This window comes from Saccopteryx leptura, chromosome 2 (genome assembly GCF_036850995.1).
Source record: "Saccopteryx leptura isolate mSacLep1 chromosome 2, mSacLep1_pri_phased_curated, whole genome shotgun sequence".
Lineage (NCBI taxonomy): Eukaryota > Metazoa > Chordata > Mammalia > Chiroptera > Emballonuridae > Saccopteryx > Saccopteryx leptura.
Genome location: NC_089504.1, coordinates 233,552,392 through 233,575,461, shown reverse-complemented (window position 1 = coordinate 233,575,461; position 23,070 = coordinate 233,552,392). Strand labels below are relative to the sequence as shown.

At 40.4% G+C, this 23,070-nt stretch overlaps 1 protein-coding gene across 2 annotated transcripts in view; it reads right to left on the bottom strand.

The window, feature by feature from the left end:
- PITPNB (phosphatidylinositol transfer protein beta) overlaps positions 1-23,070 on the bottom strand; it is a 68,610-nt gene that overhangs the window by 3,845 nt on the left and 41,695 nt on the right. For both annotated transcript variants that reach the window (XM_066370601.1, XM_066370599.1), the window contains exons 8-10: positions 18,541-18,618; positions 4,414-4,524; positions 2,648-2,770 (exon numbers count right to left, since the gene is read on the bottom strand). In XM_066370601.1, coding sequence (XP_066226698.1) covers positions 2,648-2,770; positions 4,414-4,524; positions 18,541-18,618 — 312 coding nt within the window. The remainder of the gene's footprint in view (positions 1-2,647; positions 2,771-4,413; positions 4,525-18,540; positions 18,619-23,070) is intronic.

Below are 23,070 nucleotides of genomic sequence, written 5' to 3'. Positions count from 1 at the left end.
CCCTCAGCCCCCACAAAAGTGTCAGTTGAGAACAAATGCAAAAGCTTTGCCCGAAGACTTCTCTCGGTTTCTGAGCCCAAACCCAGCATTCCTCTGTAGGATCACACGCAGCAGCATTCCTCCCGTGCCTAACCTCCTAAAACACTGCTCTTCCTTCTTTCCAGGGCTAAAAGCTATTTGAAAGAAATCTAACTTAAAATATTTGCAAATTAAGAAGAGAATTACAATGTATCAGATTCTATCATCAGGTGTCAGGAAGGCAGGACCCCGGGGAAGCAGAATTCCTAGTGGTGAAGAGGACGAGAGAAAGCTAAGCCCCTGGAGGAGGCGGTGCCTGCTGGGCAGACAGTCAGCCAACACACGCAGCGCTGCCCACACCCTGAAGATGCCCACAAACCAGCTGTTAGGACTCGAGCAGCAACAATGTGTGTGAAGAGAGCACTGCCCAAAGACCTCAAGCAAAACAACTGAAACGTGATTTTTTAGTTAAGATGATCAGTACTTAATGCTGAAATTGGCTTTAAAATGTTGTTGAAATATATAACAAAGAAACTGCCTTATCTCTAACTCTGAACCAGTAATAGATTCCTACCAACTTCTTGGGGGAGTGAGGGCTTCTGTGAAATGACTTGTCTACCTTACAGCTGCTATTCCAGGGTAGCCACGACCTCACGGGTAACTGACATGCACAGAGCAGCAGCGGAGACTGCGGACCACAGCCACTGGTGGGACGAGCGTCTGCCTTCCTCGTCTGGGCTCTCATCACACTGACACTGCGGCTGTTCTGTGTTCAGAATCAGGAGACTGAGACCTTGTGAGGGGAGCAGGGGCACTTCCCTGGGAGAAGAAGAGGTCTCAGCAAGTTCTGTCCCAGGGCTCCAGAGGTAGGCAGGGCTCAGCCCAAACCTCCATCACCCTTCAACTGTGACCATGTTACTCATGTATGGACAGCTCTTCCACATAAAAATCAAAACCAAAAGAGCCTCCTTCATGGGAGTTCAAACCAATACACAAATAGTCTGTTTTCTGTTTTATCTTAGTGTTAGCAGAAGAATGAGTATAACCATGCTGCTTTCTTCATGTTTTGCTGACACCGGCTGCTCACAAGGGCTGGAGACAGAGCTGACAGGTGTCGCTGGAGCTGGAGCACCTGCAGGGAGCAACACCAGGCAAGGCGGGAGAAGAGGGATTCAAACTGAGTGGTGTCAGTGGGTGCGCTGAGAGCAGGCACTGACCCGAGTCAGGGAAGACAGGTGAGTGAGAGGCATGGAAAGAAAGACAGCACGTACTCATGCCTCCCTCTTGCCTGAACATCCTGACTGAAAAGGGCCAGCCTGAAAAGAAGGAGGAAAGGGAGAGTCTTCCATGCTTGCCATTTGATCAGCCCATTCCCAAGATCCAGAACTCAAGTCATGCTAGCATTAAGAGAAACTGATGTCAAAGAGGCTTCCACTGATGGGCCCAGAAACCAAACCCTAACTTACACTGTTTTCTCTAAGGGAAATCATGTTCCAAATTTTAAAAAAATCAACTTAAAAACTTTTGGAACAAAATCCATTCATAAGTTGGAGACTGCCTAAAGTTTACTTTATGTATAAGATAAGGTTAAAACATTTTATTGCCTTATAAAGAAAATATGTCCTAGTCCTCTCAGGTTTGTATAAAGCTAATTAGAAGCAGATCTGCCGTAATCACCAAAAGTAAGCAATTTTAGACAGATTCTTTGCAATGCTTTGTGCCAGACAAATAGATTTATTTCTGTGCCAAAGAACCTGATTTGCTGCCACTCTCCTGTGATTAAATGGAGGCCCTGCCTCATACACAGGCGGCTGTCTACCACTCTCGCCTGCAGGGCTTCCAAGCTGAAACTGCTGGCAGGGCTCGATATGACTGCATGGAAACCACTGGCCTACCCTGGACGTTCCTCGCTCGTTTCCCCGTGGGGCCTTACTTTCAACTCAAAGAAGCACAGTCCAGAGTAAGAGCAAGAGCAAAACCAGACGTGAGCAGAGGAAGTGGGGAAGAACCTGTCCCTGGGAAAACGGGGTGCTCAGGCACCAAAGAACCAGCTCACTGCTGACGGGGAGGAGCTGGGATAGGTTTTAACTTGGAAACACGGCATGCCGACCTCCTGCCCAAGGTATTTCTACCTAAAGCTAAAGAAGAAGTAAGATTCACTACTAGTTGTGAGAGGGGAGAAGGCTTTTCTGGAATCAGTGACAATACCACTCTGCTTATCTCTTTTACAGAAGAGGGAGCTAGGACTTCCTGTGCTAACATTAGTAACTCATGGCAATAACAATATGAACCAAAGGTAATGTGGCCTGATAAAGTGGGTGTCTAAGGATTGTGACCCAGATACCATCAGAAAACTAATACACAGAATTTATAAGCCTTGGACATCTTACAGGTAACAAATTCTAAATCAAGAAAGCTCTTGTCTACTTCCAAGAAAAGATGCTCAACAAAAGAGATATCAGAACATGTTAAAGGATATTAGTGTCACAGACTCAATTTTGGTAAGAATATACAGATTAAGGAATGGCTTCTAATAATACTCCTGTTAGTTCTAAGTCTATACTTACTAAGCACACACAGTATTAGAAAGGGAAAAATCAGAGAATTTCCACAAAACAGGAAGTCTTACTGTTTCTAGTTCTTTCTGAGTCTCATCTTCCATTCGCCTAATATCTTCCATTGTCAGATCAATCCACTTGTCAATCCAACAAAAAAGCTGGCGATGAAAGTTTGTAAATATCCTTTTTTCTTGCTTTTAAAACAAAGAAGAAAAGTAGTATGAGATGGTAAAACTCTAGAAGTAATGATATATTAGCTTTATATGTTTCAATTAACACATGAAATACATACTTGGTTTGAAAAGATTACTAGGTTGATTAGTGGAAATCTTAATTCCATGCGATTACCACTTTGTAAAACAAAATAGAAAGATTTCCCTGTGAAATGTGAAACAATCTCTCCTTGCAAGGGAAGTATGATTTAATAGAAACTGAAAAAAATTAGTGTGTACATTCCAATCCCACATCAACTCCTGCTGGACCTGATTTATTATTACCTTTTTCTAAATGTCAATCACCAAAGGTCAATTCAATTTCTTCTGTTGTAAAACTATATATTATCATTCTTAACTTCTCTGCATTTCAAAGGAACACTGTGAGGTGGAATACAGTAACATACTAAAAGAGGAGTCCTGGGCTCTTGGGATGTTTTATTAGATTAAGAATTATACATTCTCCATTAATTTTTGTACTCTGTTACTGCCATTATGTGTATATATATATAGTGTATGTATATGTGTATATAAACCATATACATAATAAATGATTTTAATTGCTGGATTATTTAAGTTTTCTTAAACTTTCCCAAGAAGAGAGAAAAATGCATTGAACAGTGAGTACTACAGTATTTTTGGACAATCCTCAACTTTTACATTTTTTCCCCATGAACAGAAGGGACTTCATCAATTATATGTGTGACTTCTATTTATCAGAACTAGATTGTTAATCTATTATTATGATCCATGAGGAAGATAGAAAGCCAATATTTACAAAGTGCCTACTGTGGGCCAACTGCAAGCAAGCCCAAGAATAATCCGTTTCCAGACTTTAACATCCTTTATTTCCCCAAAAGAGTTAGAGCAATTATAGTTTAAAAGAGAAAAAAAAAAATATGTGTGGTGAAACTCCACTACTGCAGCTAGTGTGGGTTCAGGAGTTTCTTTATAATAATGGTATACACTTTCCCTATAGGAGAAGTAAATACCAAAGAACTGCCCATATTCCTTACGTGTTTACAACCATGTATGTTTTTATACAATTGCAATACTCCCCTCTTTCTAGATCAACTGTCCATTACTGTTACTTAAATAAAGAAATCATTAAAAAAAGGAGGTGATCATGGCACCTAGGTTCAGAGTGTAACTATTCCCAGTGAGGACCCTATAGCAGACATGCCCCAGGAGAGCACCAATCACACAGGGAAGTATGTCAGGAGAGATGGGTGCAGAAGGCACGAGCGGGTCCAGGTGAGCTGGGACGAAGGAGCCCCTCAGCCGGCAAGGCCTGGCCTCTGCTCCAGCCAGTGCTGGGACACCATGTCTTCTTGGGGACATGCTGTATGTGGAAAAGAATCTCCAGAAAAGAGCTGGGCAAACCATCAGGAAAAGCACTTCAAACAAAAATTGCTATACTCTTCCCTAAAACAAGCCCCCTAAAACCTCTGCTAGCATCTGTCATTGTTGTTTCTAGGGAGAAGAAGGTCAGAGAAAAATCATACAGAGACAATAATTTTTACCTCACGAGAAAAAAAAAAAAGTGGTGAAAGAGAAAATACCCCTTAATAGCTACCTCCAATCTTAACCTCAATTTAAGTCACTGTATTTTGAACAGATTTTACCTTCTGAATGAAGTTTTCTACTTTGCTTTGCAGCCCCCACCACTTGAACTTGATGGTCACCAGCTTATAGGCACACATCTGAGGACAGTCAGGGTTGTTCGCCAGCTCCTTCTAGATAAGGAACATTGAAAAAGAGAAATCGTGACTCAAATATTTATATTTTGATTAAAACTGACTGCTGTGTTAACAACACACACAAAGAAAATGACAATCTCTTGTATGTGTTTAACTCGGATACTTGGAAATTTTAAATCATTTTAGCAAAAGCAGTATTCCCCTGCTGCCAACCCTCCTTCCACAGACGAAGTCACTTTCTGATTTTACAGTTTAATAGGCGCATTGTTCTGTCTCAAATTACTCTTCAGATTTCATATTAAATACCAAATTTTATTCACATCATATCAATGGTGAGCCTTTAATATGTAAGGGTTCTCACAAAGGCATTAAGGTACTCCCACCATGAATGTGGTGAGGCACAATAAAAAACGATAAAAAAGTTAGTTGTCTTCTGTGTCCCCCAAGGCTGGCCAGTGGCACTGTTTCAGCTAGTGGAGGGGGGGGATGCAGCAGCATCTTCAAAGGCAAATCCCAAACATGTGGACTTTAATATCTACAAATGATTACACCTCATAGTTTAAATGGTGTAGTTGGAAAATCAAATTAAGACCTGTTATGATAAAGAAAAATAAAGGAGGGGATAGTAAAAGAAAGAACAAGAGGGAGAGGTAGGGCAACCATCTGGATTAAGAGACTAAAGAGACGAAATATAATGTCTACAATTTATATTCAAAAGAAAACATAAGGGAGCAATAAGAATTTGGATCCTCAGATTGTGTTACCCTAGATTCAGAGTATAGAAATTCACTCTGAATTTTTGGATTCAGCCAAAAAAATTTTTAACTATGTATTTGGATGGAAAGAGGGAGGAAGAGAGAGGATGAAAAAGGAGAAGAGGGAAAACAAATATGGCGAAGTGTTAACAACTGTTGCATCTAGGTGGAGGTATTCACTGTTCTATTCTTTCAGCTTTTTGGCTGGTTCTGAAATTTTCCATTATAAAAACGGGGCAGGGAGATGGCAATCCATGGTACTACAAACCAGTTCTGTGACACTCAGTGCAGGCTTCCACTTTAGTAAGTTCCAGACATTAGCATGTTTTTTTAGGGGAAGAGGTGAATGTGGAGTTGAACCAGGAGCTCGCAGCACATGCGTCTGCCAAGGCAGTGTGTGTACGAAACACCAACATACTCTTGCACTACTCCAGAAGAGCCTGGGATGGGCTCACTGCATTGCGCCACCGCAGACACAGCCTTGCCTCCAGAGCTCAGTTTAGCCCAGAAGGCAGGCACTTATCAAAGATGCACAGAGAACAGAGGGGGATGGCAGGTATGCTTTGGGCAGTGCTCTTCTATAATCTTCATACAGCATCAAGGCAGTTAACTCTTCCACAGACCAGCATGGAATTTCTGGTAAACCGGCACTGGTCTGTGTGGACTGGAGGTTGAAAAACATGAGTCTAGGGAATGGGCCAGTCTATAAACACTAAGCCCCAGCACCGGTGTACTTACAAGATGAAAGCTATGTCTCAAAAACCACTGTGAGGACTACAGAAGGCAGTGCATGCACCGTGCTTTGTTGGTGGAAGTCAAGGGCACAGTACATACGTATTAATTCTCTCCCTCTCATTTTTCAGTCATATTTACCACTTTGAATTTGCACGCAAAATAAATAAAGCTTCCCAACAGAGTAGAAACTTACGTGCAACGCTATGGGGACCCTTTTTATAAAAACTAAATTACTGAGCAAAAAGATAAAGCAGCCTTTTACAAGGGTCCTCGCCTTCTTTACCATTGTCTCAGTGGCACATAGCATTCAAGACATTACAATGCCAACATTAGTCACACTGTGCGCCACTGTCACTTCCTGTCAGCTTCAACTCACGCACACAGACCACTTTCAATGAGTTCGCTATGTGAACAAATATTCTCTCCATTTAGTCACATACACATAAATTTAAAAAATGATGAATTTCTAGGTCTCATTCAAAAACCCCAAGATTATTGTTCATTGTGGAGTCATAGCATCACATTTTTCCTCTGAACTCTTGATACTTTTCCAGTTTCAAGCAAATTTGAAGGATAAGATATATAAAAAAATTCTACTCTGGTATTATTAATAGAACTTAATGTCCTATAGAGTCCCGAATGATTGATCAACTTTTGTCAGAAAATCTCTTGTTTTAACAGTTCATCTTCTGAACAATGACCCGGTACATGGCTTAAATCAATGGGGCAACACCACAAGCATTTAAATAAGATTATTACATTAGAGCAAACCGTCTGTTTCCCAGTGAGGTCTATGTCAACAGAACTTGGCTAGCTTAGCTCTATTTTTCCATGATTTCTCTTCCATAGAACAGAGTACCACTGTGAAAATTCAGCACACGCACACACACACTTTATGAACAAGTTTAATTCAGTAAGTGTTAAGTGGGTGCCATTTACAACCCAATCTGTGCTAGGTGTTGCCAGAGGACACGAAAGTAGCTGGCAGAGAGGAGAGTAATTATGTATGTAAGTAATGATAAAACCATTACCTTTGGTGCCAACAATCTCTCAAAAGGGACATGCTTTTGTTGTGGCTGCTGTAGCCCCGGGCAAAATATCACAGATTTGCAAAGCCCCTCCCTCTCCTTGACCTGCAGGACTTATGCACTTAAGCTGGGCTCCTGTGTGTGGGAGTCGTCAATCAGTCTTACACAGAACACAGCCGGCTTCTGAGTGCCCTGACTTATTAAAATAATGACAAAACTGGTGTTTCAGAGATTTTTCAGTAAGCAATGAGCCAGTGTTGAGGGACTTTCTAATCCAATGAACATCACTGAAAACCTTCATATGAAACACAATTTGGGTATATGTAGAATACAGCACTTAAAATTGTGAGATGCACCTGCCAAACAGTTCTCATTATGCAAAGTAACTTCCTCTGTAAAGTGGGAAGGATCCTAACGTCTGGGTCTCCCCTGTCTGTCAGTAATAGGCAAGGCTGGGCCTATCAGAGCTTTCCATCCTCTACTTCTGTGAACCAAAAACAGGGGTGAGTGAACTCAGTTCCTCCTCAAGACTCAGTGTAGGCTCAGGGCTGCAGGTAGTAAAGCGCATGGCTTGACATCTAATGCCTTGTCTTAAAACTTCCTATAATTGTGCATTTTCTCCCCATAAAATTCCTGGGCTTAACAAAATATCCCCTTGCCCACACACTCAGGCTGAATTTCTACTGTGGTTGAGAACCTCTAAGGCACTACTGATTAACCCTAAGATACCTTCCAGATGGAACACTCCGCCTAGTAATTATGGGCTGCTGATAACTTCATTTTGTACCTGCAAATCATTAGACACCTTGTGCTAAATGAAAACCTTGGATATTTCTAGTAGAACACTGACTCTTCAGAATTCTCCCACTATTTTATAAAAACACTAGGATCAAGCATGGTTCTAATTAAAGAGTAAGTTAAATTTAATATAAACATGCCTCTACCAAAGTTGGGCTCCAAGAACAGAGCACACACATGACTTCAACAATTACCTACACTGTTGCTCACATTCCTTCTAGTGAATCTGGCAGGCTGCTCAAATCAATTATGGTAATACTGGTAATTTATAAAGTAATAATGGCCTATAAAATTTAGTTTAAAAACTGTGATAGAACAAAAAGAACCAGCTCTCCAAGCTATCTCCCCCAGATCTAAAATATATTATCAGTCTCAATCTGCTTTTTTTGTTTTCCATCTAACAATTATTAAACAAAAAAAAACAAAAAAAGAGTTCAGGGAAGAATATGTAAACTAATGAATTAAAAACGAACAGCCCCTGCCTTTATTTCTGGGACTTATTCTCCACAGTATCGATACCTTACACAGAGTAAGCCACAGGAACTTACAAAACAGATTCTCTAATATTGCCAGGAGAAAGCTGAGGACATATTTTTCTTCAATAATTATTATTAAATGTATGGGATATTTGAGGTCTCATCCAATTCTAAAAATGACTTATGCAATTCACCTTAGTCTGAGCTATGGTCTTAAAATAAGTGAGTAAATAAATAACTTTTAAAAGTCTCCATACTTATAATGACAAAACAGAAAATAATAAATTACCTAGATGCAGTAAATAAAGGCTAAAAGAATCCTTCTGGAGCCATCTTTCTGTAAGTGGAACCTGACACTGGGTAATTAAAAACTTTCAGAGCTGTTCATTTCCTATGCACACCATATACCTTTTAACCTGGTCATTCTACTTTCAGAAACGTATCCCAATTCAGCAGGTAAGAAAACAACACTGTAGATTTATTTATAACAGCAAAAACCTGGACTTATCAAACTCAGCACCTACTGAAGGAGAGTGATAAATATCTATAGGCCTTCCAAACAATGGCCTGCTATGCAAACAGCTTTCAAGAACCATCTTTTTAAGGAATAATTAATGTGAAAAAGAAAAAAGAAAAAGCTTAATATGAATACAAATAGTTATCTATGATATAATTTTTTTTTTTTTTTCATTTTTCTGAAGCTGGAAACAGGGAGAGACAGTCAGACAGACTCCCGCATGCGCCCGACCGGGATCCACCCGGCACGCCCACCGTGGGGCGATGCTCTGCCCATCCTGGGTGTCGCCATGTTGCAACCAGAGCCACTCTAGCGCCTGAGGCAGAGGCCACAGAGCCATCCCCAGCGCCCGGGCCATCTTTCCTCCAATGGAGCCTTGGCTGCGGGAGGGGAAGAGAGAGACAGAGAGGAAAGCGCGGCGGAGGGGTGAAGAAGCAAATGGGCGCTTCTCCTGTGTGCCCTGGCCGGGAATCGAACCCGGGTCCTCCGCACGCTAGGCCGACGCTCTACCGCTGAGCCAAACGGCCAGGGCTATGATATAATTTTTAACAAAATAAACTATATGAATCAGAAAATATAATAGTAATTAAGTAGTGAGCCTATAATTTTATTCTCCCCTGTGTATTATTTTTTATTTTTAAAACAATATATAAATGTTATTTTATTTAAAATACTTAATAAGCATAAAAAAACTCTAGAAAAATTTTGCCCTAAGCTGAGTATTTTAGGATAAAGATTACTTTGCCCTAAATTGCCTGAGTACTATTTCAAATCTTTATTCTTCTTTGACTATAAACAATCTAAATGTTTTCCTGCCTTTCTTCTTTTTGATGTTTAATAACATTTTAAAGTAAATCAAACTAAACAAAATCAATCTGAAAGCTGAACTAAGATCTTTAATATGTAATTTTAGTTCGGTCTGTATTTAATTTTTCCTAATCTTAAACTTTTAAAGCAAAAATAAGATTATATATGCATAGTAAAATATAATCAACTCTTTAGAGTTATCAGAAATTCTTGTGAAAAAAAGTGTAACTTTTAAAATGTGAAAAACCTCGATGGGACAAATATTTGGGACCCCTGATTCCCCCAAAAGCAATGTTCTAGGATCCACAGACCAGCCCTCAGGAGGCTTGCTGCTGGGGTGGGGCAAAGCTTCTTCTGTGGCCTTAACCAATATGAATGTTTTGATTCTTTTCTCTTCATCAGTTGGAAATAACCAGAAAGCAAAGAAAGCCAGAACCTAATTCAGATCATTCACACATAATTCCCATCCAGCCCAAACCTAACATTTCCTAACCCAAGGCAAGACAGGATTAATACTCCTAATCTATGAGAAATTATTATACTGATAAATACAAGATTTATATAGATTAAAGTAGAAAAAATGTAAAAAGTTGAAAATAAAAGGTAAACTATGCTTGGTTACCAAAAGACAAGAACAATAAGAAGTTCTATAAAATGAAAATCAAAGGCTAAAGAACCACCCAAAATTATGACTCATCTCTACATAATTTAAATTTCATCTGTAAAATAGCTAAGCACTAGCTAGTTGTGAAATGTTTCCAAAATTTTATTTAGTTTGTGTATTCACTGAATTCCTTGCATTTCATGTTCCTTACTATAAATGAAGCCCCCAAACTCAAATCATGTTTTTAATTTAATGATGCATATTAGGTTACTCTGAGGTATGTGGATGAGGCCTAAGGAGGAGTAATGTATACTGAAGCCACACAATGTAACTAAACAAAACCCAGCATGTTTAACTGGAATGGTGAGCAATCAGCCCATGTTATCCACAAGAACTAGTTACTTATATCTATGACAAACAAATATATATAAATGCAAGAGAATTAAAAACCACACATACAACCAAAGGCATTCTGAACACTCATTTTCTAAAAATACTGTTCTCACAATCTCATACTATATGTCAACTCTTCATACACCTTTTCCTATTTAAAATGAAGGGTATAGGCATATGCTACATTCAACCAAAGAATACTCTGCAAGGACACAGCAGTTTCTAAGAGACTCATACTCCATATTTTAATTTTTCAATTTAAGGCAGTCTGAATGCTCAATTTCAGCAGTTGATTTTGTAATGTAAGTTTCCAACCCAGATTTCACTAAGCGAGTTAAAAATAAATGTACTGCTGGGGCTGCTGCCAGTGCATGCATCAGTAAATATCAACACAAGATTACAGAATATATGTGAAATATGCGCACTGAAATTTCAAGCAAACTGGATTCTGTAACTCAGAGCTATTTTCTCAACTCTGTTTAGATTTTGGTAGCCATTTTGATAGACCTACATTGGACATATATTCTCTGTAAGTATAACAGCAAGTCCAACATTTGATTTTTATTTGGTTTAAGATAGTTAACCGGCATCCAGCAAATACTTGCTCAGTATGCACTGTGAGCAAACATCTGTGCTAGGCAAGCTAAATGAGACACAGCGCCCATGGCTGAAAACGCCGTGAGTAATGTGATGTGGGCACAGGAGGTCAGGGAAGGAAAACAGAGTGAAACACCAACCCCCACCCTGACACAAGACACACCAAGTGCCACGAGGAGGTCATCAACAAAGGCCTCCAGTCGGATTCAGAGATGGGAGATTCCTATCTGTCTGGGCAAATGGAAAATGTTAAATGCAAGAAGTAATTGTGAGATAAAGTTCAAAAGATTAAACTAATTGTTAAGTTCAATGAATGTCACAGAATTAAGCAAAATGAAATTAAGATAGAAAAGCTTGCTGCCTGTGAGAAGACAGCTAGTCACATTTTCCATGTCTCCAAAATTAATATTTTTGTAGCTCACACCCATTTTACTAATAAGAACTATGACATGTGCTTCATGCTTGTGTCCAATTACTCTAGGAGTGATACTATATACAAGTGAAATCGCAAGTTCACCCTTCAGATGAAGTTCATGAAGAAAGCTTTATGTCTGTGGTAGTGTAAGACACTCTGCAAGAAGCCAGGTGTGCTAAATCACTTCTCGAACCGAAGTCAGAACATGTCACTCCTTCAGGCCTGAGTCCTTCAATCTGCATGAGGATGGAGGCATCCAGCGTCCAACAGAAGTCTAAAACTAATGTCCCACTCCTGGGGCACTGAGCTTCTCAAAGATCTGCAAGAGCTTTTTTTGGTGCCCCCTGTAGGAGATGCACAATTTATACTGTGTTAAATTACATATCTTTAGTGATCAAATTAAAAACCTAGTTGCCAAATCAGGTACTCAGAAACAATCAGCCATGTTTTAAGGTCTGCTTTATTATTGGTGGCCTGATTTGGTGCTGGCCACAGAGACTATAAATAATCTATTACATGGTTTAATCAGAAATGAATTATTAAATTTCATTATATCACCAACTATGGGGTTTCCAATGGAGATTACAGAGAGGGAACAGCTTTTTAAATGCCTTCACATCCTTCCTGGGACTCACCGTCATGTCTAGATAGACACAGGAAGGAGAACACCCTTGGCCTTTTTCCCTGCGTGGCTATCAGTACAGGGCAGTGGCCGTTGGCCTGAGGACTCTCTGAGCCGATTTCCTGCCAGCCACTATCTCAGGTCTCCACAGCTAGGTTTCAACTTCTCTGTCACTCCCCTCCCTCTCCCCTTTATTCTACCTATCGCCGGCTAATAGAACCTTGTGGTGTCTTTACTTTAGGTCACTGACAACCAAGGCAACCACCTTCTTTTCACAGATATGACATAGCATGGCAGGAAATACATTAGCATCCCTATAATCTACAAGGACGGCCACTCTCCCCTGGCTTGGAGGATCCAGGTGGCTTTTCGGGCAATTCTAAAATGAGTCTAAAGCAGGGGTCTCAAACTCGCGGCCCGCCGAACAATTTTGTGCGGCCTGCAGACTAATCCACGAAGTTCAAAATATTTTGGATAAAATTAAGTAAGCCTAGGAGCCTACTTGTATTTTTCATTTCTCTAGCATCCTAGCTAGATATTAGCTTAGTTAACAGCAGTTGTGATGCGAACTACAGTTTCTGGTCGTTTTGTGACACTGAGTAAACTGCATGTACGATTGTGCTTGTTGTACTGATATTTTTTTGTTTTCAACTGCAGTGAGAAAAGTGTTGCGTAACAGTTGCCTTTTGTAGACCTAGTGCGGCCCGCCGAACGGCTGTGATCTTGCTCTGCGGCCCACATACTGAGTTGAGTTTGAGACCCCTGGTCTAAAGCATGCTGAGCAGGTAAACAGTATGACAAACTCCAGTGAAAGGCTAAACTCCCAACTGCCAGAGCTGCTGAGTGGAATTAACCGATATAGAAGACCAATGGAACATGCCTTTATGAGTAGAAACAGCATACACACACACACACATACACACATTTCTGACATATATCCTATATACAGGGTAGGGCAATAGTAGGCTTAGAGCTGTTCGCATGGGAAATAATAAAAGAATAATAAACAAGGTAAGAATAAACTCTATTTTGCACACTCACAACTGTAACCCTATTGCCTACCCCACATGAAGACAATATAAAAGCCACCACCATTTCTGGATCAACTTCCTTATTTGATCTCATCCCCACATACCCCAACGTCCAGACACTGGCTGAGTCTTCTTGCATGCCAAGCACTGCAAGGGCCAGATGCTTTGGCAAAGCCTCTTACAAAGCCCCTTACAGGACCAATTTCTAACTATCGTATATATAATATGTAGACACAAAAGCTTAAGTCTTCAGAGGCATCTGGATTAAATGAAGAAAGAACTGAGGTCTTGCCATAGGATAAAAATGACATCATAAATCTTCAAAGGTGGTATTTCAATTTGTTAAAATGACAACTCCTCACCAGATCAGAGGCAGCAAACTGGAAAGCTAAAGGAACCCACATGTAAATTGTTTCTCAGAAACCATCAGAATAGGCAGTCATATCAATGCCACAACACACACACAGCCCCCAAAACACAAACAAACCAAAACACGTACACATGTACACACACATGCATATGCGGTGCTTACACCCACAGAGACACACAATTCTGCCTAAAGCCAAGTCTCTCTCAGGTTATAGATCGCTCTCCTAGTACTACGCATAGTATCACTTAATCAAGTGTTAAATCCTAAATAACAAAATATAATTCATGGGATCAGATTCCTTTAATTTTTTTTCCCCAGAGAGAAAATGAATATACAACTAGGGCCTGCATCTCTGGATTTGTAGTTTTTGAGAAATAAAAAGTATGCATCGCCTGACCTGTGGTGGCACAGTGGGATAAAGTGTCGACCTGGAACACTGAGGTTGCTGGTTCGAAACCCTGGGCTTGCCTGGTCAAGGCACATATGGGAGTTGATGCTTCCTGCTACTCCCCTTTCTCTCTTTCTATTTCTCTCTCTCTCTCTCCTCTCTGAAAATTGAATAAAGTCTTTTATATATTTTATTTTATTTTATTTATTTTATTTATTTTTGAAGCTGGAAACAGGGAGAGACAGTCAGACAGACTCCCGCAAGCGCCCGACCGGGATCCACCCGGCACGCCCACCGTGGGGCGATGCTCTGCCCACCAGGGGGCGATGCTCTGCCCATCCTGTGTGTCGCCATGTTGCGACCAGAGCCACTCTAGCGCCTGAGGCAGAGGCCACAGAGCCATCCCCAGCGCCCGGGCCATCTTTGCTCCAATGGAGCCTTGGCTGCGGGAGGGGAAGAGAGAGACAGAGAGGAAAGCGTGGCGGAGGGGTGGAGAAGCAAATGGGCGCTTCTCCTGTGTGCCCTGGCCGGAATCAAACCCGGGTCCTCCACACGCTAGGCCGACGCTCTACTGCTAAGCCAACCGGCCAGGGCCTAAATAAAGTCTTTTTAAAAAAAAATAAAAAAGTATGCATCATACCATCAGCTAAAAAAAAAGGTCTGTACTCTTAACCAATGTGGAAAGTATGAAAATCTCCCTGGCAACCCCATAATCCTCAGCTAAGCAAAGGTTTTCCAAACTGTGTGGCTCTAGGACCAACCCAAATCAAGCACTCATTAAACACACACAACCACAGGAGGGAAGGACAGGGGAACCAGGACATATTGGACAACCTCCAGATACTAGAACCAGGGAACCCCTGGATACAAAGGAATAACTGTGTCACAAACAGGGCTTCACAGATACTGACCTCAACAACACCAAGAGATGACAAAGGCTTTTGACAATGATAAGAGCACTTCCTCTCTGCTGGGAATGTAAAATTCTTTCAATGACTTCATTTAGTCATCACAACCTCCTGAGGTAGTTACTAGTATCATCCCCACTTCAGATGTGGAAACAAAGGCTCAGAGGACTACGTTATTTAAGTCATACCTTGTGTCAGATTCATGATCATAGGTTTTTAATGGATCTCCCTTACTACCACTGTCACCGACAGATTCCCTGACCCCTGGAAGCATGACTGGTATTAATAGGAAGTATCAAATTCTGGCCAAGTACCCTGAATACAGAACACCACAAAACTGCCATGCTATGACACGGCATAAAAGGTGCAGGCTGGTGACCTGGAGCCACTAGATTAAGAGTCGGAATTCGCTGTATACCCACGTCTCACACAGCTCTGTGGCCAGCACCAAATCAGGTGCTGCAGAAAGAGCAAACATCCCACTGTTTCTTCTACAACCATCATCCATGTTTCTGTAACCAAGTTTCTCATCTACAAAATGGAGCAGTTGTACTTACCCCACAGGAAGGTGGTGAAGATTAAATACGACCTTGGGCAAAGCCTGGCACCAGGGGAAAGTTTCTTTTCTCCTTTCCAGTCTGGTGCAGACAAGTAGTAAATACTGTAATAACTCAGAAGGAAAACACCACTGTGGGGTAAGTAAGAGAAAGTTTCCAAGAGATCATGAGGCTTGCACTTAACTGTGAATATACTGAAAATTTTGTACTGATAAGGTGAGTTTCTGCTGAGGGGTGTGGAAGGCCTTCAAGGTGGCTGTGAACTATTGGGCAGCATCTGCACACAAGCATTCTCACACACAAGCCTGGGTAAGGGGGGCCAGAACAGGGTTTCTTCTTTCCTTTTGCTTTAATTACCATGTATTCCTTCCCTACTCTCATATTTTAAAAGTACAGGAATCTCCAGCTATCATCCCTCCCTAGTGCTACCTTCAATGCCATGGTGAGCACGTTTACTGACAAACAGGGCCCACTGAACACAGATAAGATCAAGTCAGTCCATTGGTTCCTATTTTTCTATATTGGATTATCAGCTAGTCATCCTTCTTACTCTTTATTTTCCTTCACAGCAGTAAACAGATGGTTTAATTAGTTAGTCTTGATTACCCTAGTTATTTCTGATCATGGTAATTCACTGATATTCAGTTAAGCAGTAACTCAATTTATAAGAGTAACTACATCTACCATCATTTGCCTAAAGCTAACAAGCAACAGGCAAATGGGTAGAAAGGTATCCTATTAGCCAGCACTCTCCCATGAAAATAATAAGCTATTGTTTAGTACACACACACACAAAATGAGAGAAAGACTGCTGCTGTACTGCAACCTGGAACAATATAAAATTCACATTTCTTAAAATTAAACGTACTCTAGAATTTTAAATAATTAATCGATAATAAAAGACAAACCAATGTTAGTTAAAAAGGTAATAAATCATAAATAAAGAAGGAATATAGCCTGACCACGTGGTGGCACAGTGGATAAACCATCGGCCTGGGGCACTGAGGACCCAGGTTCGAAACCCTGAAGTTGCCGGCTTGAGTGTGGGTCACAGACATGACCCCAAGGTCACTGGCTTGAAGCTCAATGTCACTGGCTCAGCTGGAGCCCCCCAGTCAAGGCACATATCAGAAAACAATCATTGAACAACAAAGATGCTGCAACTAAGAGTTGATGCTTCTCATCTCCCTTCCTGTCTGTCCCCAAACCTCTCATTTAAAAAAAAAGAAAAAGAATATAAATCATACTCCAAGTGCCTAAAACATTGGTAATCAGGTAAATGTCAAACTACCTTGCTGCCTGTTATATAATAATATTGGTTAGAAGTGCCTACAGCTAACACTTGAGCCAACCATGTAATGCATTGCCTTTTCAAGTTTATACTTGAAAAACTGATTAATTTGAAGAAAATCCAGTATTTAATTCACCGCTGAGTCTAAAAACCTTATGCCCTTCATTCCCTGTAACAGTACTGTCAGCTAGAGAATTATTACTTTTTGGAGCAAGATGGCCTTTTAGAAGATATGACAACTTTGGGAATCACCACCTGTCTGCTACCCAGGCATGGCACTATTTTATTTATTTTATTTTATTTTATTTTATGTGTGTGTGTGTGTGTGTGTGTGTGTGTGTGTGAGTGTGTGTGCGCGTGCGTATATTTTTTGAGAGAGAGAGAGAAGTATCAACTTGTTGCTCTATTTAGTTGCTTCCCATATGTGCCCTGACTGGGTCTCAAACCAGCGACTCCAGCGCTCCAGAACAGCACTCTGTCACTGCACCACTAGCCAGGGTGGTACTGGCTTTTAGAAGGGCACGGGTAAATCTCTTAGGAGAAAGGTTTCTCCTCTGACTCAGAGTGAGCTCTAAAGTCCACAGCTAGAAATCTGGATAAAGGTGGAGATTTTTTTTTAATCCATTAGAGTAAATTTAGATCATGCATACTGAATTTGTTCCTTGATTTTGAAAGTGACACATATCACTTACTAGTATTAAAAGTCTCTAGTTATGGCCATCAAACTGTGAGAATCTTGACCTGAACTCTATCGAGAGAACAAATGTGAAAATAAGGTAATTATGAATCATTTTCTTATAGAAGAAAGTCAGACTCATTCTTCATTTTAATTGACATGCAATACAATTCACAAAACAGTCTAACACTCACAAAGAACACGCAGGCTTACTTGTGGGGCAGTTATAGTAATCCTCAACCTGCAAGCAACACCCAGCACCTAGACAGCATTTATCAATGACCTGTGATTGGCTTTAACATAAACAGATTTGTTACCAAGTAAAATCCTATTGGTGGAAATTCTGCTCTGGGAGGGTTTCAGTATGTATGCTCCTCTCCTGTCAAATTAGCTATAATAACCTGCCATCAACACATCAAATCTTCCGTAAAGGTCTGTCATTTAGTTTAGAGAATGTCTCTAAAACGCACTTTATTTCTACAGTAATTTAAATGATTACCTGGATATTGCTTTTCTTCCCTGAATAAAGTAAGGATAAGTTCTTTATTAGAAAACAACTATTTGCCATTAACATTGTTCTTCGGTTCGGGACGACACTAGAATCTATGTAAACACAATAAATTAAAATCAATAAAAGACAAAAAAAAAAAAAAATTGTTCTTCGGTGTCCTGCTTTCCAAAATACAACTATTAAAAGGCCAGGAACATAGCTTGGGTGAAGGAAGCCTGTTCAATTTTCACTAAGACTAAACTGAAACTATAAACCTTCACTTAACATGAATTTTTGTGCTGCTTCAAGTCTCAAAAGAGAACAGTGCCATCCCCAAAGACTAAATCACTTGTCTCTTTTAAGAGTTATCAGAATAGCGTTATGCTGGGAGTGACAGACCAGCTATGTTCTGTTTGTTAATGCAGCACACACTTGCTGGCCAACTGCAACTGGCTGGAAGTCCTTATTGCAAATAAAACTATTTTTGTGCCATTTCTATTTTCCACTTAAAAGTCACCAGCTCTTCCAGACTCAAGACCTGTCAAGTGTTCTGTTGCCAAGACTCTGGCTGTCAGAAAGGTCAGCATCCAGTACCTTCCAGTTGGGTCCCAACGGGCCTCTCTTGGTCTTGACTGACTGGAATAACGCTGGGTCTTCATCAGCTTTGTAGTCCTGCAGAGCAAAACAAAGTCAGAGGCAGAGAAGAAAACCATAAACAATTCTTTACCCTTGCCAGAAGAACGCTTTGCAGCTACTAGAACACGTGACAGAAACTCATTAGGCTTATTGTGCTTTTGCATAAATTAAAATTAGGAAAGATTATTCTATGATATTAAGTTTTCACTTTGGTTCTCTCCGTTTTAAACTTTAACCTTAAGGCAAAATGACTACATAGTAACAAAAAATAAAAGTCTTGACTAGCTGTCCACTGATTACTAGATAGTTATCTCCAAGAACAAATATCCCAATATTTTTCGACAGTTCCAGCATTTTGATACATGTATTATCACATTCAAAAAATAAAACATACCCATCTTGGTTTTGCCAATACCCGCAGATGATTGTATTGGACCAATTCCCATAGAGAGCAACTTCCCCATACTGTAACTGGGAAGACAGATCAGCACTATTGACCCTGTGGCTTTCTCATCTCTTCCCTGGCTGGGTCTGTGAAGGATGCCTCAGCTAGGGAGCCCGCCTCTCCAATCCCTTGTCCTCAGAGAGCCATGAGGTACACATACCTCGGCTTCCTCATGGAAGAGGTAGCCTTTCCACTCATGGTAACCTCTCACTGCCAAAGGAGACAAGGGAGGGGTTTCTGACTGCTTATAGGACCATCTCAGTTATATATCATGTCACAGGTGAACTGCCCTAAAATTTAGGTTTTATGCAATGCTCTAGTGTGTGTAAACTCTACTTCCCTTAATACACTCTTCCTGATAGAACAGAGGAAATGAACAAAGTAAATCCTTTTAAATCTGTCTGCTTTACAAACCTTTTGTTGTCAATATACATATAAACACACACAATCTACAGAGAGGAGTAAAAATTACCTTTGAATAGCTAAAGGTCAAATTGAGATGAGTTGTAATAGTAACAGAGAAGAGAGGTCAGTGGGTTGATTGAAAATACTATGAAAAAAGAGCTCTTCCCTTCTCAAGCAGAATTTCTGAATCAGGGTCCTTCACAGCATTTGTGGAGGGACCACAAACTTTGGGAAAAGTGCCCAGACAAGTCAATATAAAAAACCATTGTTCTAGAGATTAAGGACGGAACATACTCCAAAGTATAATACAAACTTTCACAAATCAATGAAAACATACTGAGAAGCAGCCAATCAAGACTCAACAGCTACTCAGTAAACTGCATATGGCATGTTAATAAGCCCTAAAGTAAAGTTGTAAGTATGTGAGGAAGAAAAAAATGTGAGGCTTGGGTAAAAAACAAAACTTTAAAGATAACTAGGTAAATACATGACCCTGAACTCAAAGTCTATTTTAAAGGTTGTCTAAGAAGCTATAAAAAGGTCCAACAATGGGCTAAAATTATTACACAAGCAAACTTAGCAGGCCACACAGGGTCTTATTGTTTAAAACATGCAATGTGGTGTAGCCACAGGCATTAGATCAGTAGGTATTATCCAAGAATGACCAACTGGGATGAGCCGACCGCAAGGGGTCGGACAGCTGGGGTTACTTCTTATGTCTGGGCACATCAGCAGAAGCTTCAATTACTGTCAGCTAAAATGAATTCTGAAACTCCTATTTAGAACCACACCCTGAAAATTAACAACTTCCCTGCTGACTGAGAAAAGAACTGCACAGGAGTGGCCTCTCATGACCTGGATTCACAGGGAGAAATCAGCCATTGTGCTCACATGAACAACTGTAGAACTCCAGAAAACATCTTCTACGTCAGAGGCCTGAAATGAAAACTCAGGGACCAGCTCACACTTCTCCAAAATTGAAAACATTTAATATCATATCAAATAATCACTTTTGACATCATCTCCCTCAATCAAGGCAGCCACCACATAGAGGGTAGTGCACAGGATGCTAAGAGGTAGTCCAGGGGTAAGAAGAACCAACACCTGGTTCTGGCTCCTCAAGAGTCATAGTCCAGCTGGGAAAGATGGGGAACTAAACAAAGTAAAGATAACAAAAAGCCAAGGGAGGATGGAAAGAAGAATTAGAACTGAAACCAACCGACACCAGCCAAGGAAATGTATACTGCTCATAAAAATTAGGGGATATTTTAAAATGATTATGAAGCTATAAAATAACCCCTAATTTTTGTGAGCAGTATATTTTTATTTTGTGTGTGTGTGTGTGTGTGTGTGTGTGTGTGTGTGACAGAGACAGAGAGAGGGACACACAGGGACAGACAGGAAGGAGAGAGATGAGAAGCATCAATTCTTTGTTGCGGCACCTTAGTTGTTCGCTGATTGCTTTCTCATATGTGCCTTGACCCGGGGCTACAGCAGACTAAGTATCCCCTGTTCGAGCCAGCGCCCTTGGACTCAAGCTGGTGAGCCTTGCTCAAACCAGACGAGCCCGCGCTCAAGCTGGCGACTTCAGGTTTTTGAACCTGAGTCCTCCACATCCCAGTCCGACGCTCTATCCACTGTGCCACCGTCTGGTCAGGTATGAGCAGTATATTTTTTAAGTGAGTTATAACATTATGTTTCAAAGCAGAAAAATTTTATTGCTGAGGTACATTTTGTTAAAATTATTTATGATTAAATTTTAATTATCTGTATATTGCTCAGAGGCCTGGCTAGTGTTTCATCCCATTTGAGGGAAAATATTTTTTCTTTTTCACTAACTGGGGTGTGACTTCACTGTGGGCATGATGCTCTCACATTGTTTTCTGTCAAAATCTGAACTGTTATAGAGCCTCACAAGAGTTGAAAGGTAAATATCATGTTTCCTAATCTAAGAGAGGTCCCATTATTTTAATGTACCATTAAGGAGGAAAACATTCAGCTGATAAAACATGCTATAACTGAGAGACAAATCCTGATTCTGAATATAATAAACTATGAGGGGAAAGTCAAAGTGCCAGGAATCTTAGAATAGACACTGCAGAACTCCCCCCTGTGATTTTTAAACTTGTCCACTCCAAGAAACAAAAAACAAAATCCACAACACAAGTGCACACAAATATCAGTAGGGCTAAAGGGAAAAACCACTGATGGACTACACTAAGGGTCGTACATAAACTAAGAAACAACTAATTTAAGAAAAGTGAGCTTGGTCTAAATTGTGGCCAGCACAAATTATTCTCATGTAGAGTTAAATTAGTTAAGGGGGTGGCTTGCCCAGAAGATGGGCCTCAGCATGATTATCACAACAGTGAAGGTGAACACATGAGTGGACAGACTGCATGGACTTCTCCTCCTTCTTAAACCCAGCTTCACATCAAGGCAGCAACTTCAGATTTTCAGTACCTATTTGACATAGATTACTAAACTGAAGAACATGGAATAATGCTTAAAACCTCCCCAGTCTGGACCTAGATAACATACTGTTCCCACAAAATGTATTTCTGAGCCTTCACTATTAGTGCCAATTGTTTACTGGATGATTTTCAGAAATACAGATTCACAGAATTATAAGGTGAACTTAAACCTTGAAGACCATCTAAGCAACCTCATTTTACAGATGAGGACACCACAGTCCAACAAGGAGGTGATATGGCCCACCCAGGACCTCAACTGTCCTAGGTTCACTGGCACACTACAGCAGAGAGGGGCAGAAGGGTACCTACAAATGCAAGATAATCAACAACACATTTCAAAAACATCAAAAAGCAGCAGCATCAGAAACCAAAGTGGATTTTCCTATAAGAAATGAGCATATTTATATAAAATATACAACACACATACAAATACATATATCTCTAAAGCTGTCTTCTTCTCTCTGCTTTTTTCTCTTGAAAACAAAGCAGCAAACATTAAAGATAGACTAAAAATGTAACAAAATCCAACTATTAACAATAGCACGTTAACCCTGACAGATGAGATTTAATGCATCTTGTCAAAACCTAGGGACTTTTGTGCTTTTTGTTAGTTTGAATACGTACATGTCTAATCAGTTGAATTAAGTAGCAAGATATTAAAAGTAGGAAACAGGTGTAGTTTTAACAATCTCAGTCTTGTATTTCTGTGACAAACATTTAATTTGTTGAAACAGTAGCTTCTTTGCTGCAATGTTATTGTTGGGTATCTAGTTTGGTCTCTCTGTATTTGAAAACTAGCCGATTTATATCCGTATCACAATGAACAAATATATTCCTTCATGTATGACAGTTTCAGCATACAGAATGCAACCTCAGCTACCAATTATAGCTGCAAATGAGCAATAGTGTGGAATGAGACAGCCTGCTGGCTTTGTTAGTATTCTGTCTCCTTTGGGATCCCATGGGGAAAAGGAGGCTCTGATGAAGAGAAGCCCTTGGCTCATGGTTTATTGTGCTTGCCACCAGCTGCAGACTTCTCATCTCATTAGTTCTTTTAGAATACTGTGGGTGAAGACAGCTGTAGCCTACTTGAGTCTTCAGCTCCTGGGTATTCTGAAGGCTGAATTTGCTATGCACTTTCTATAATCCTTAGGACAAAAAAAA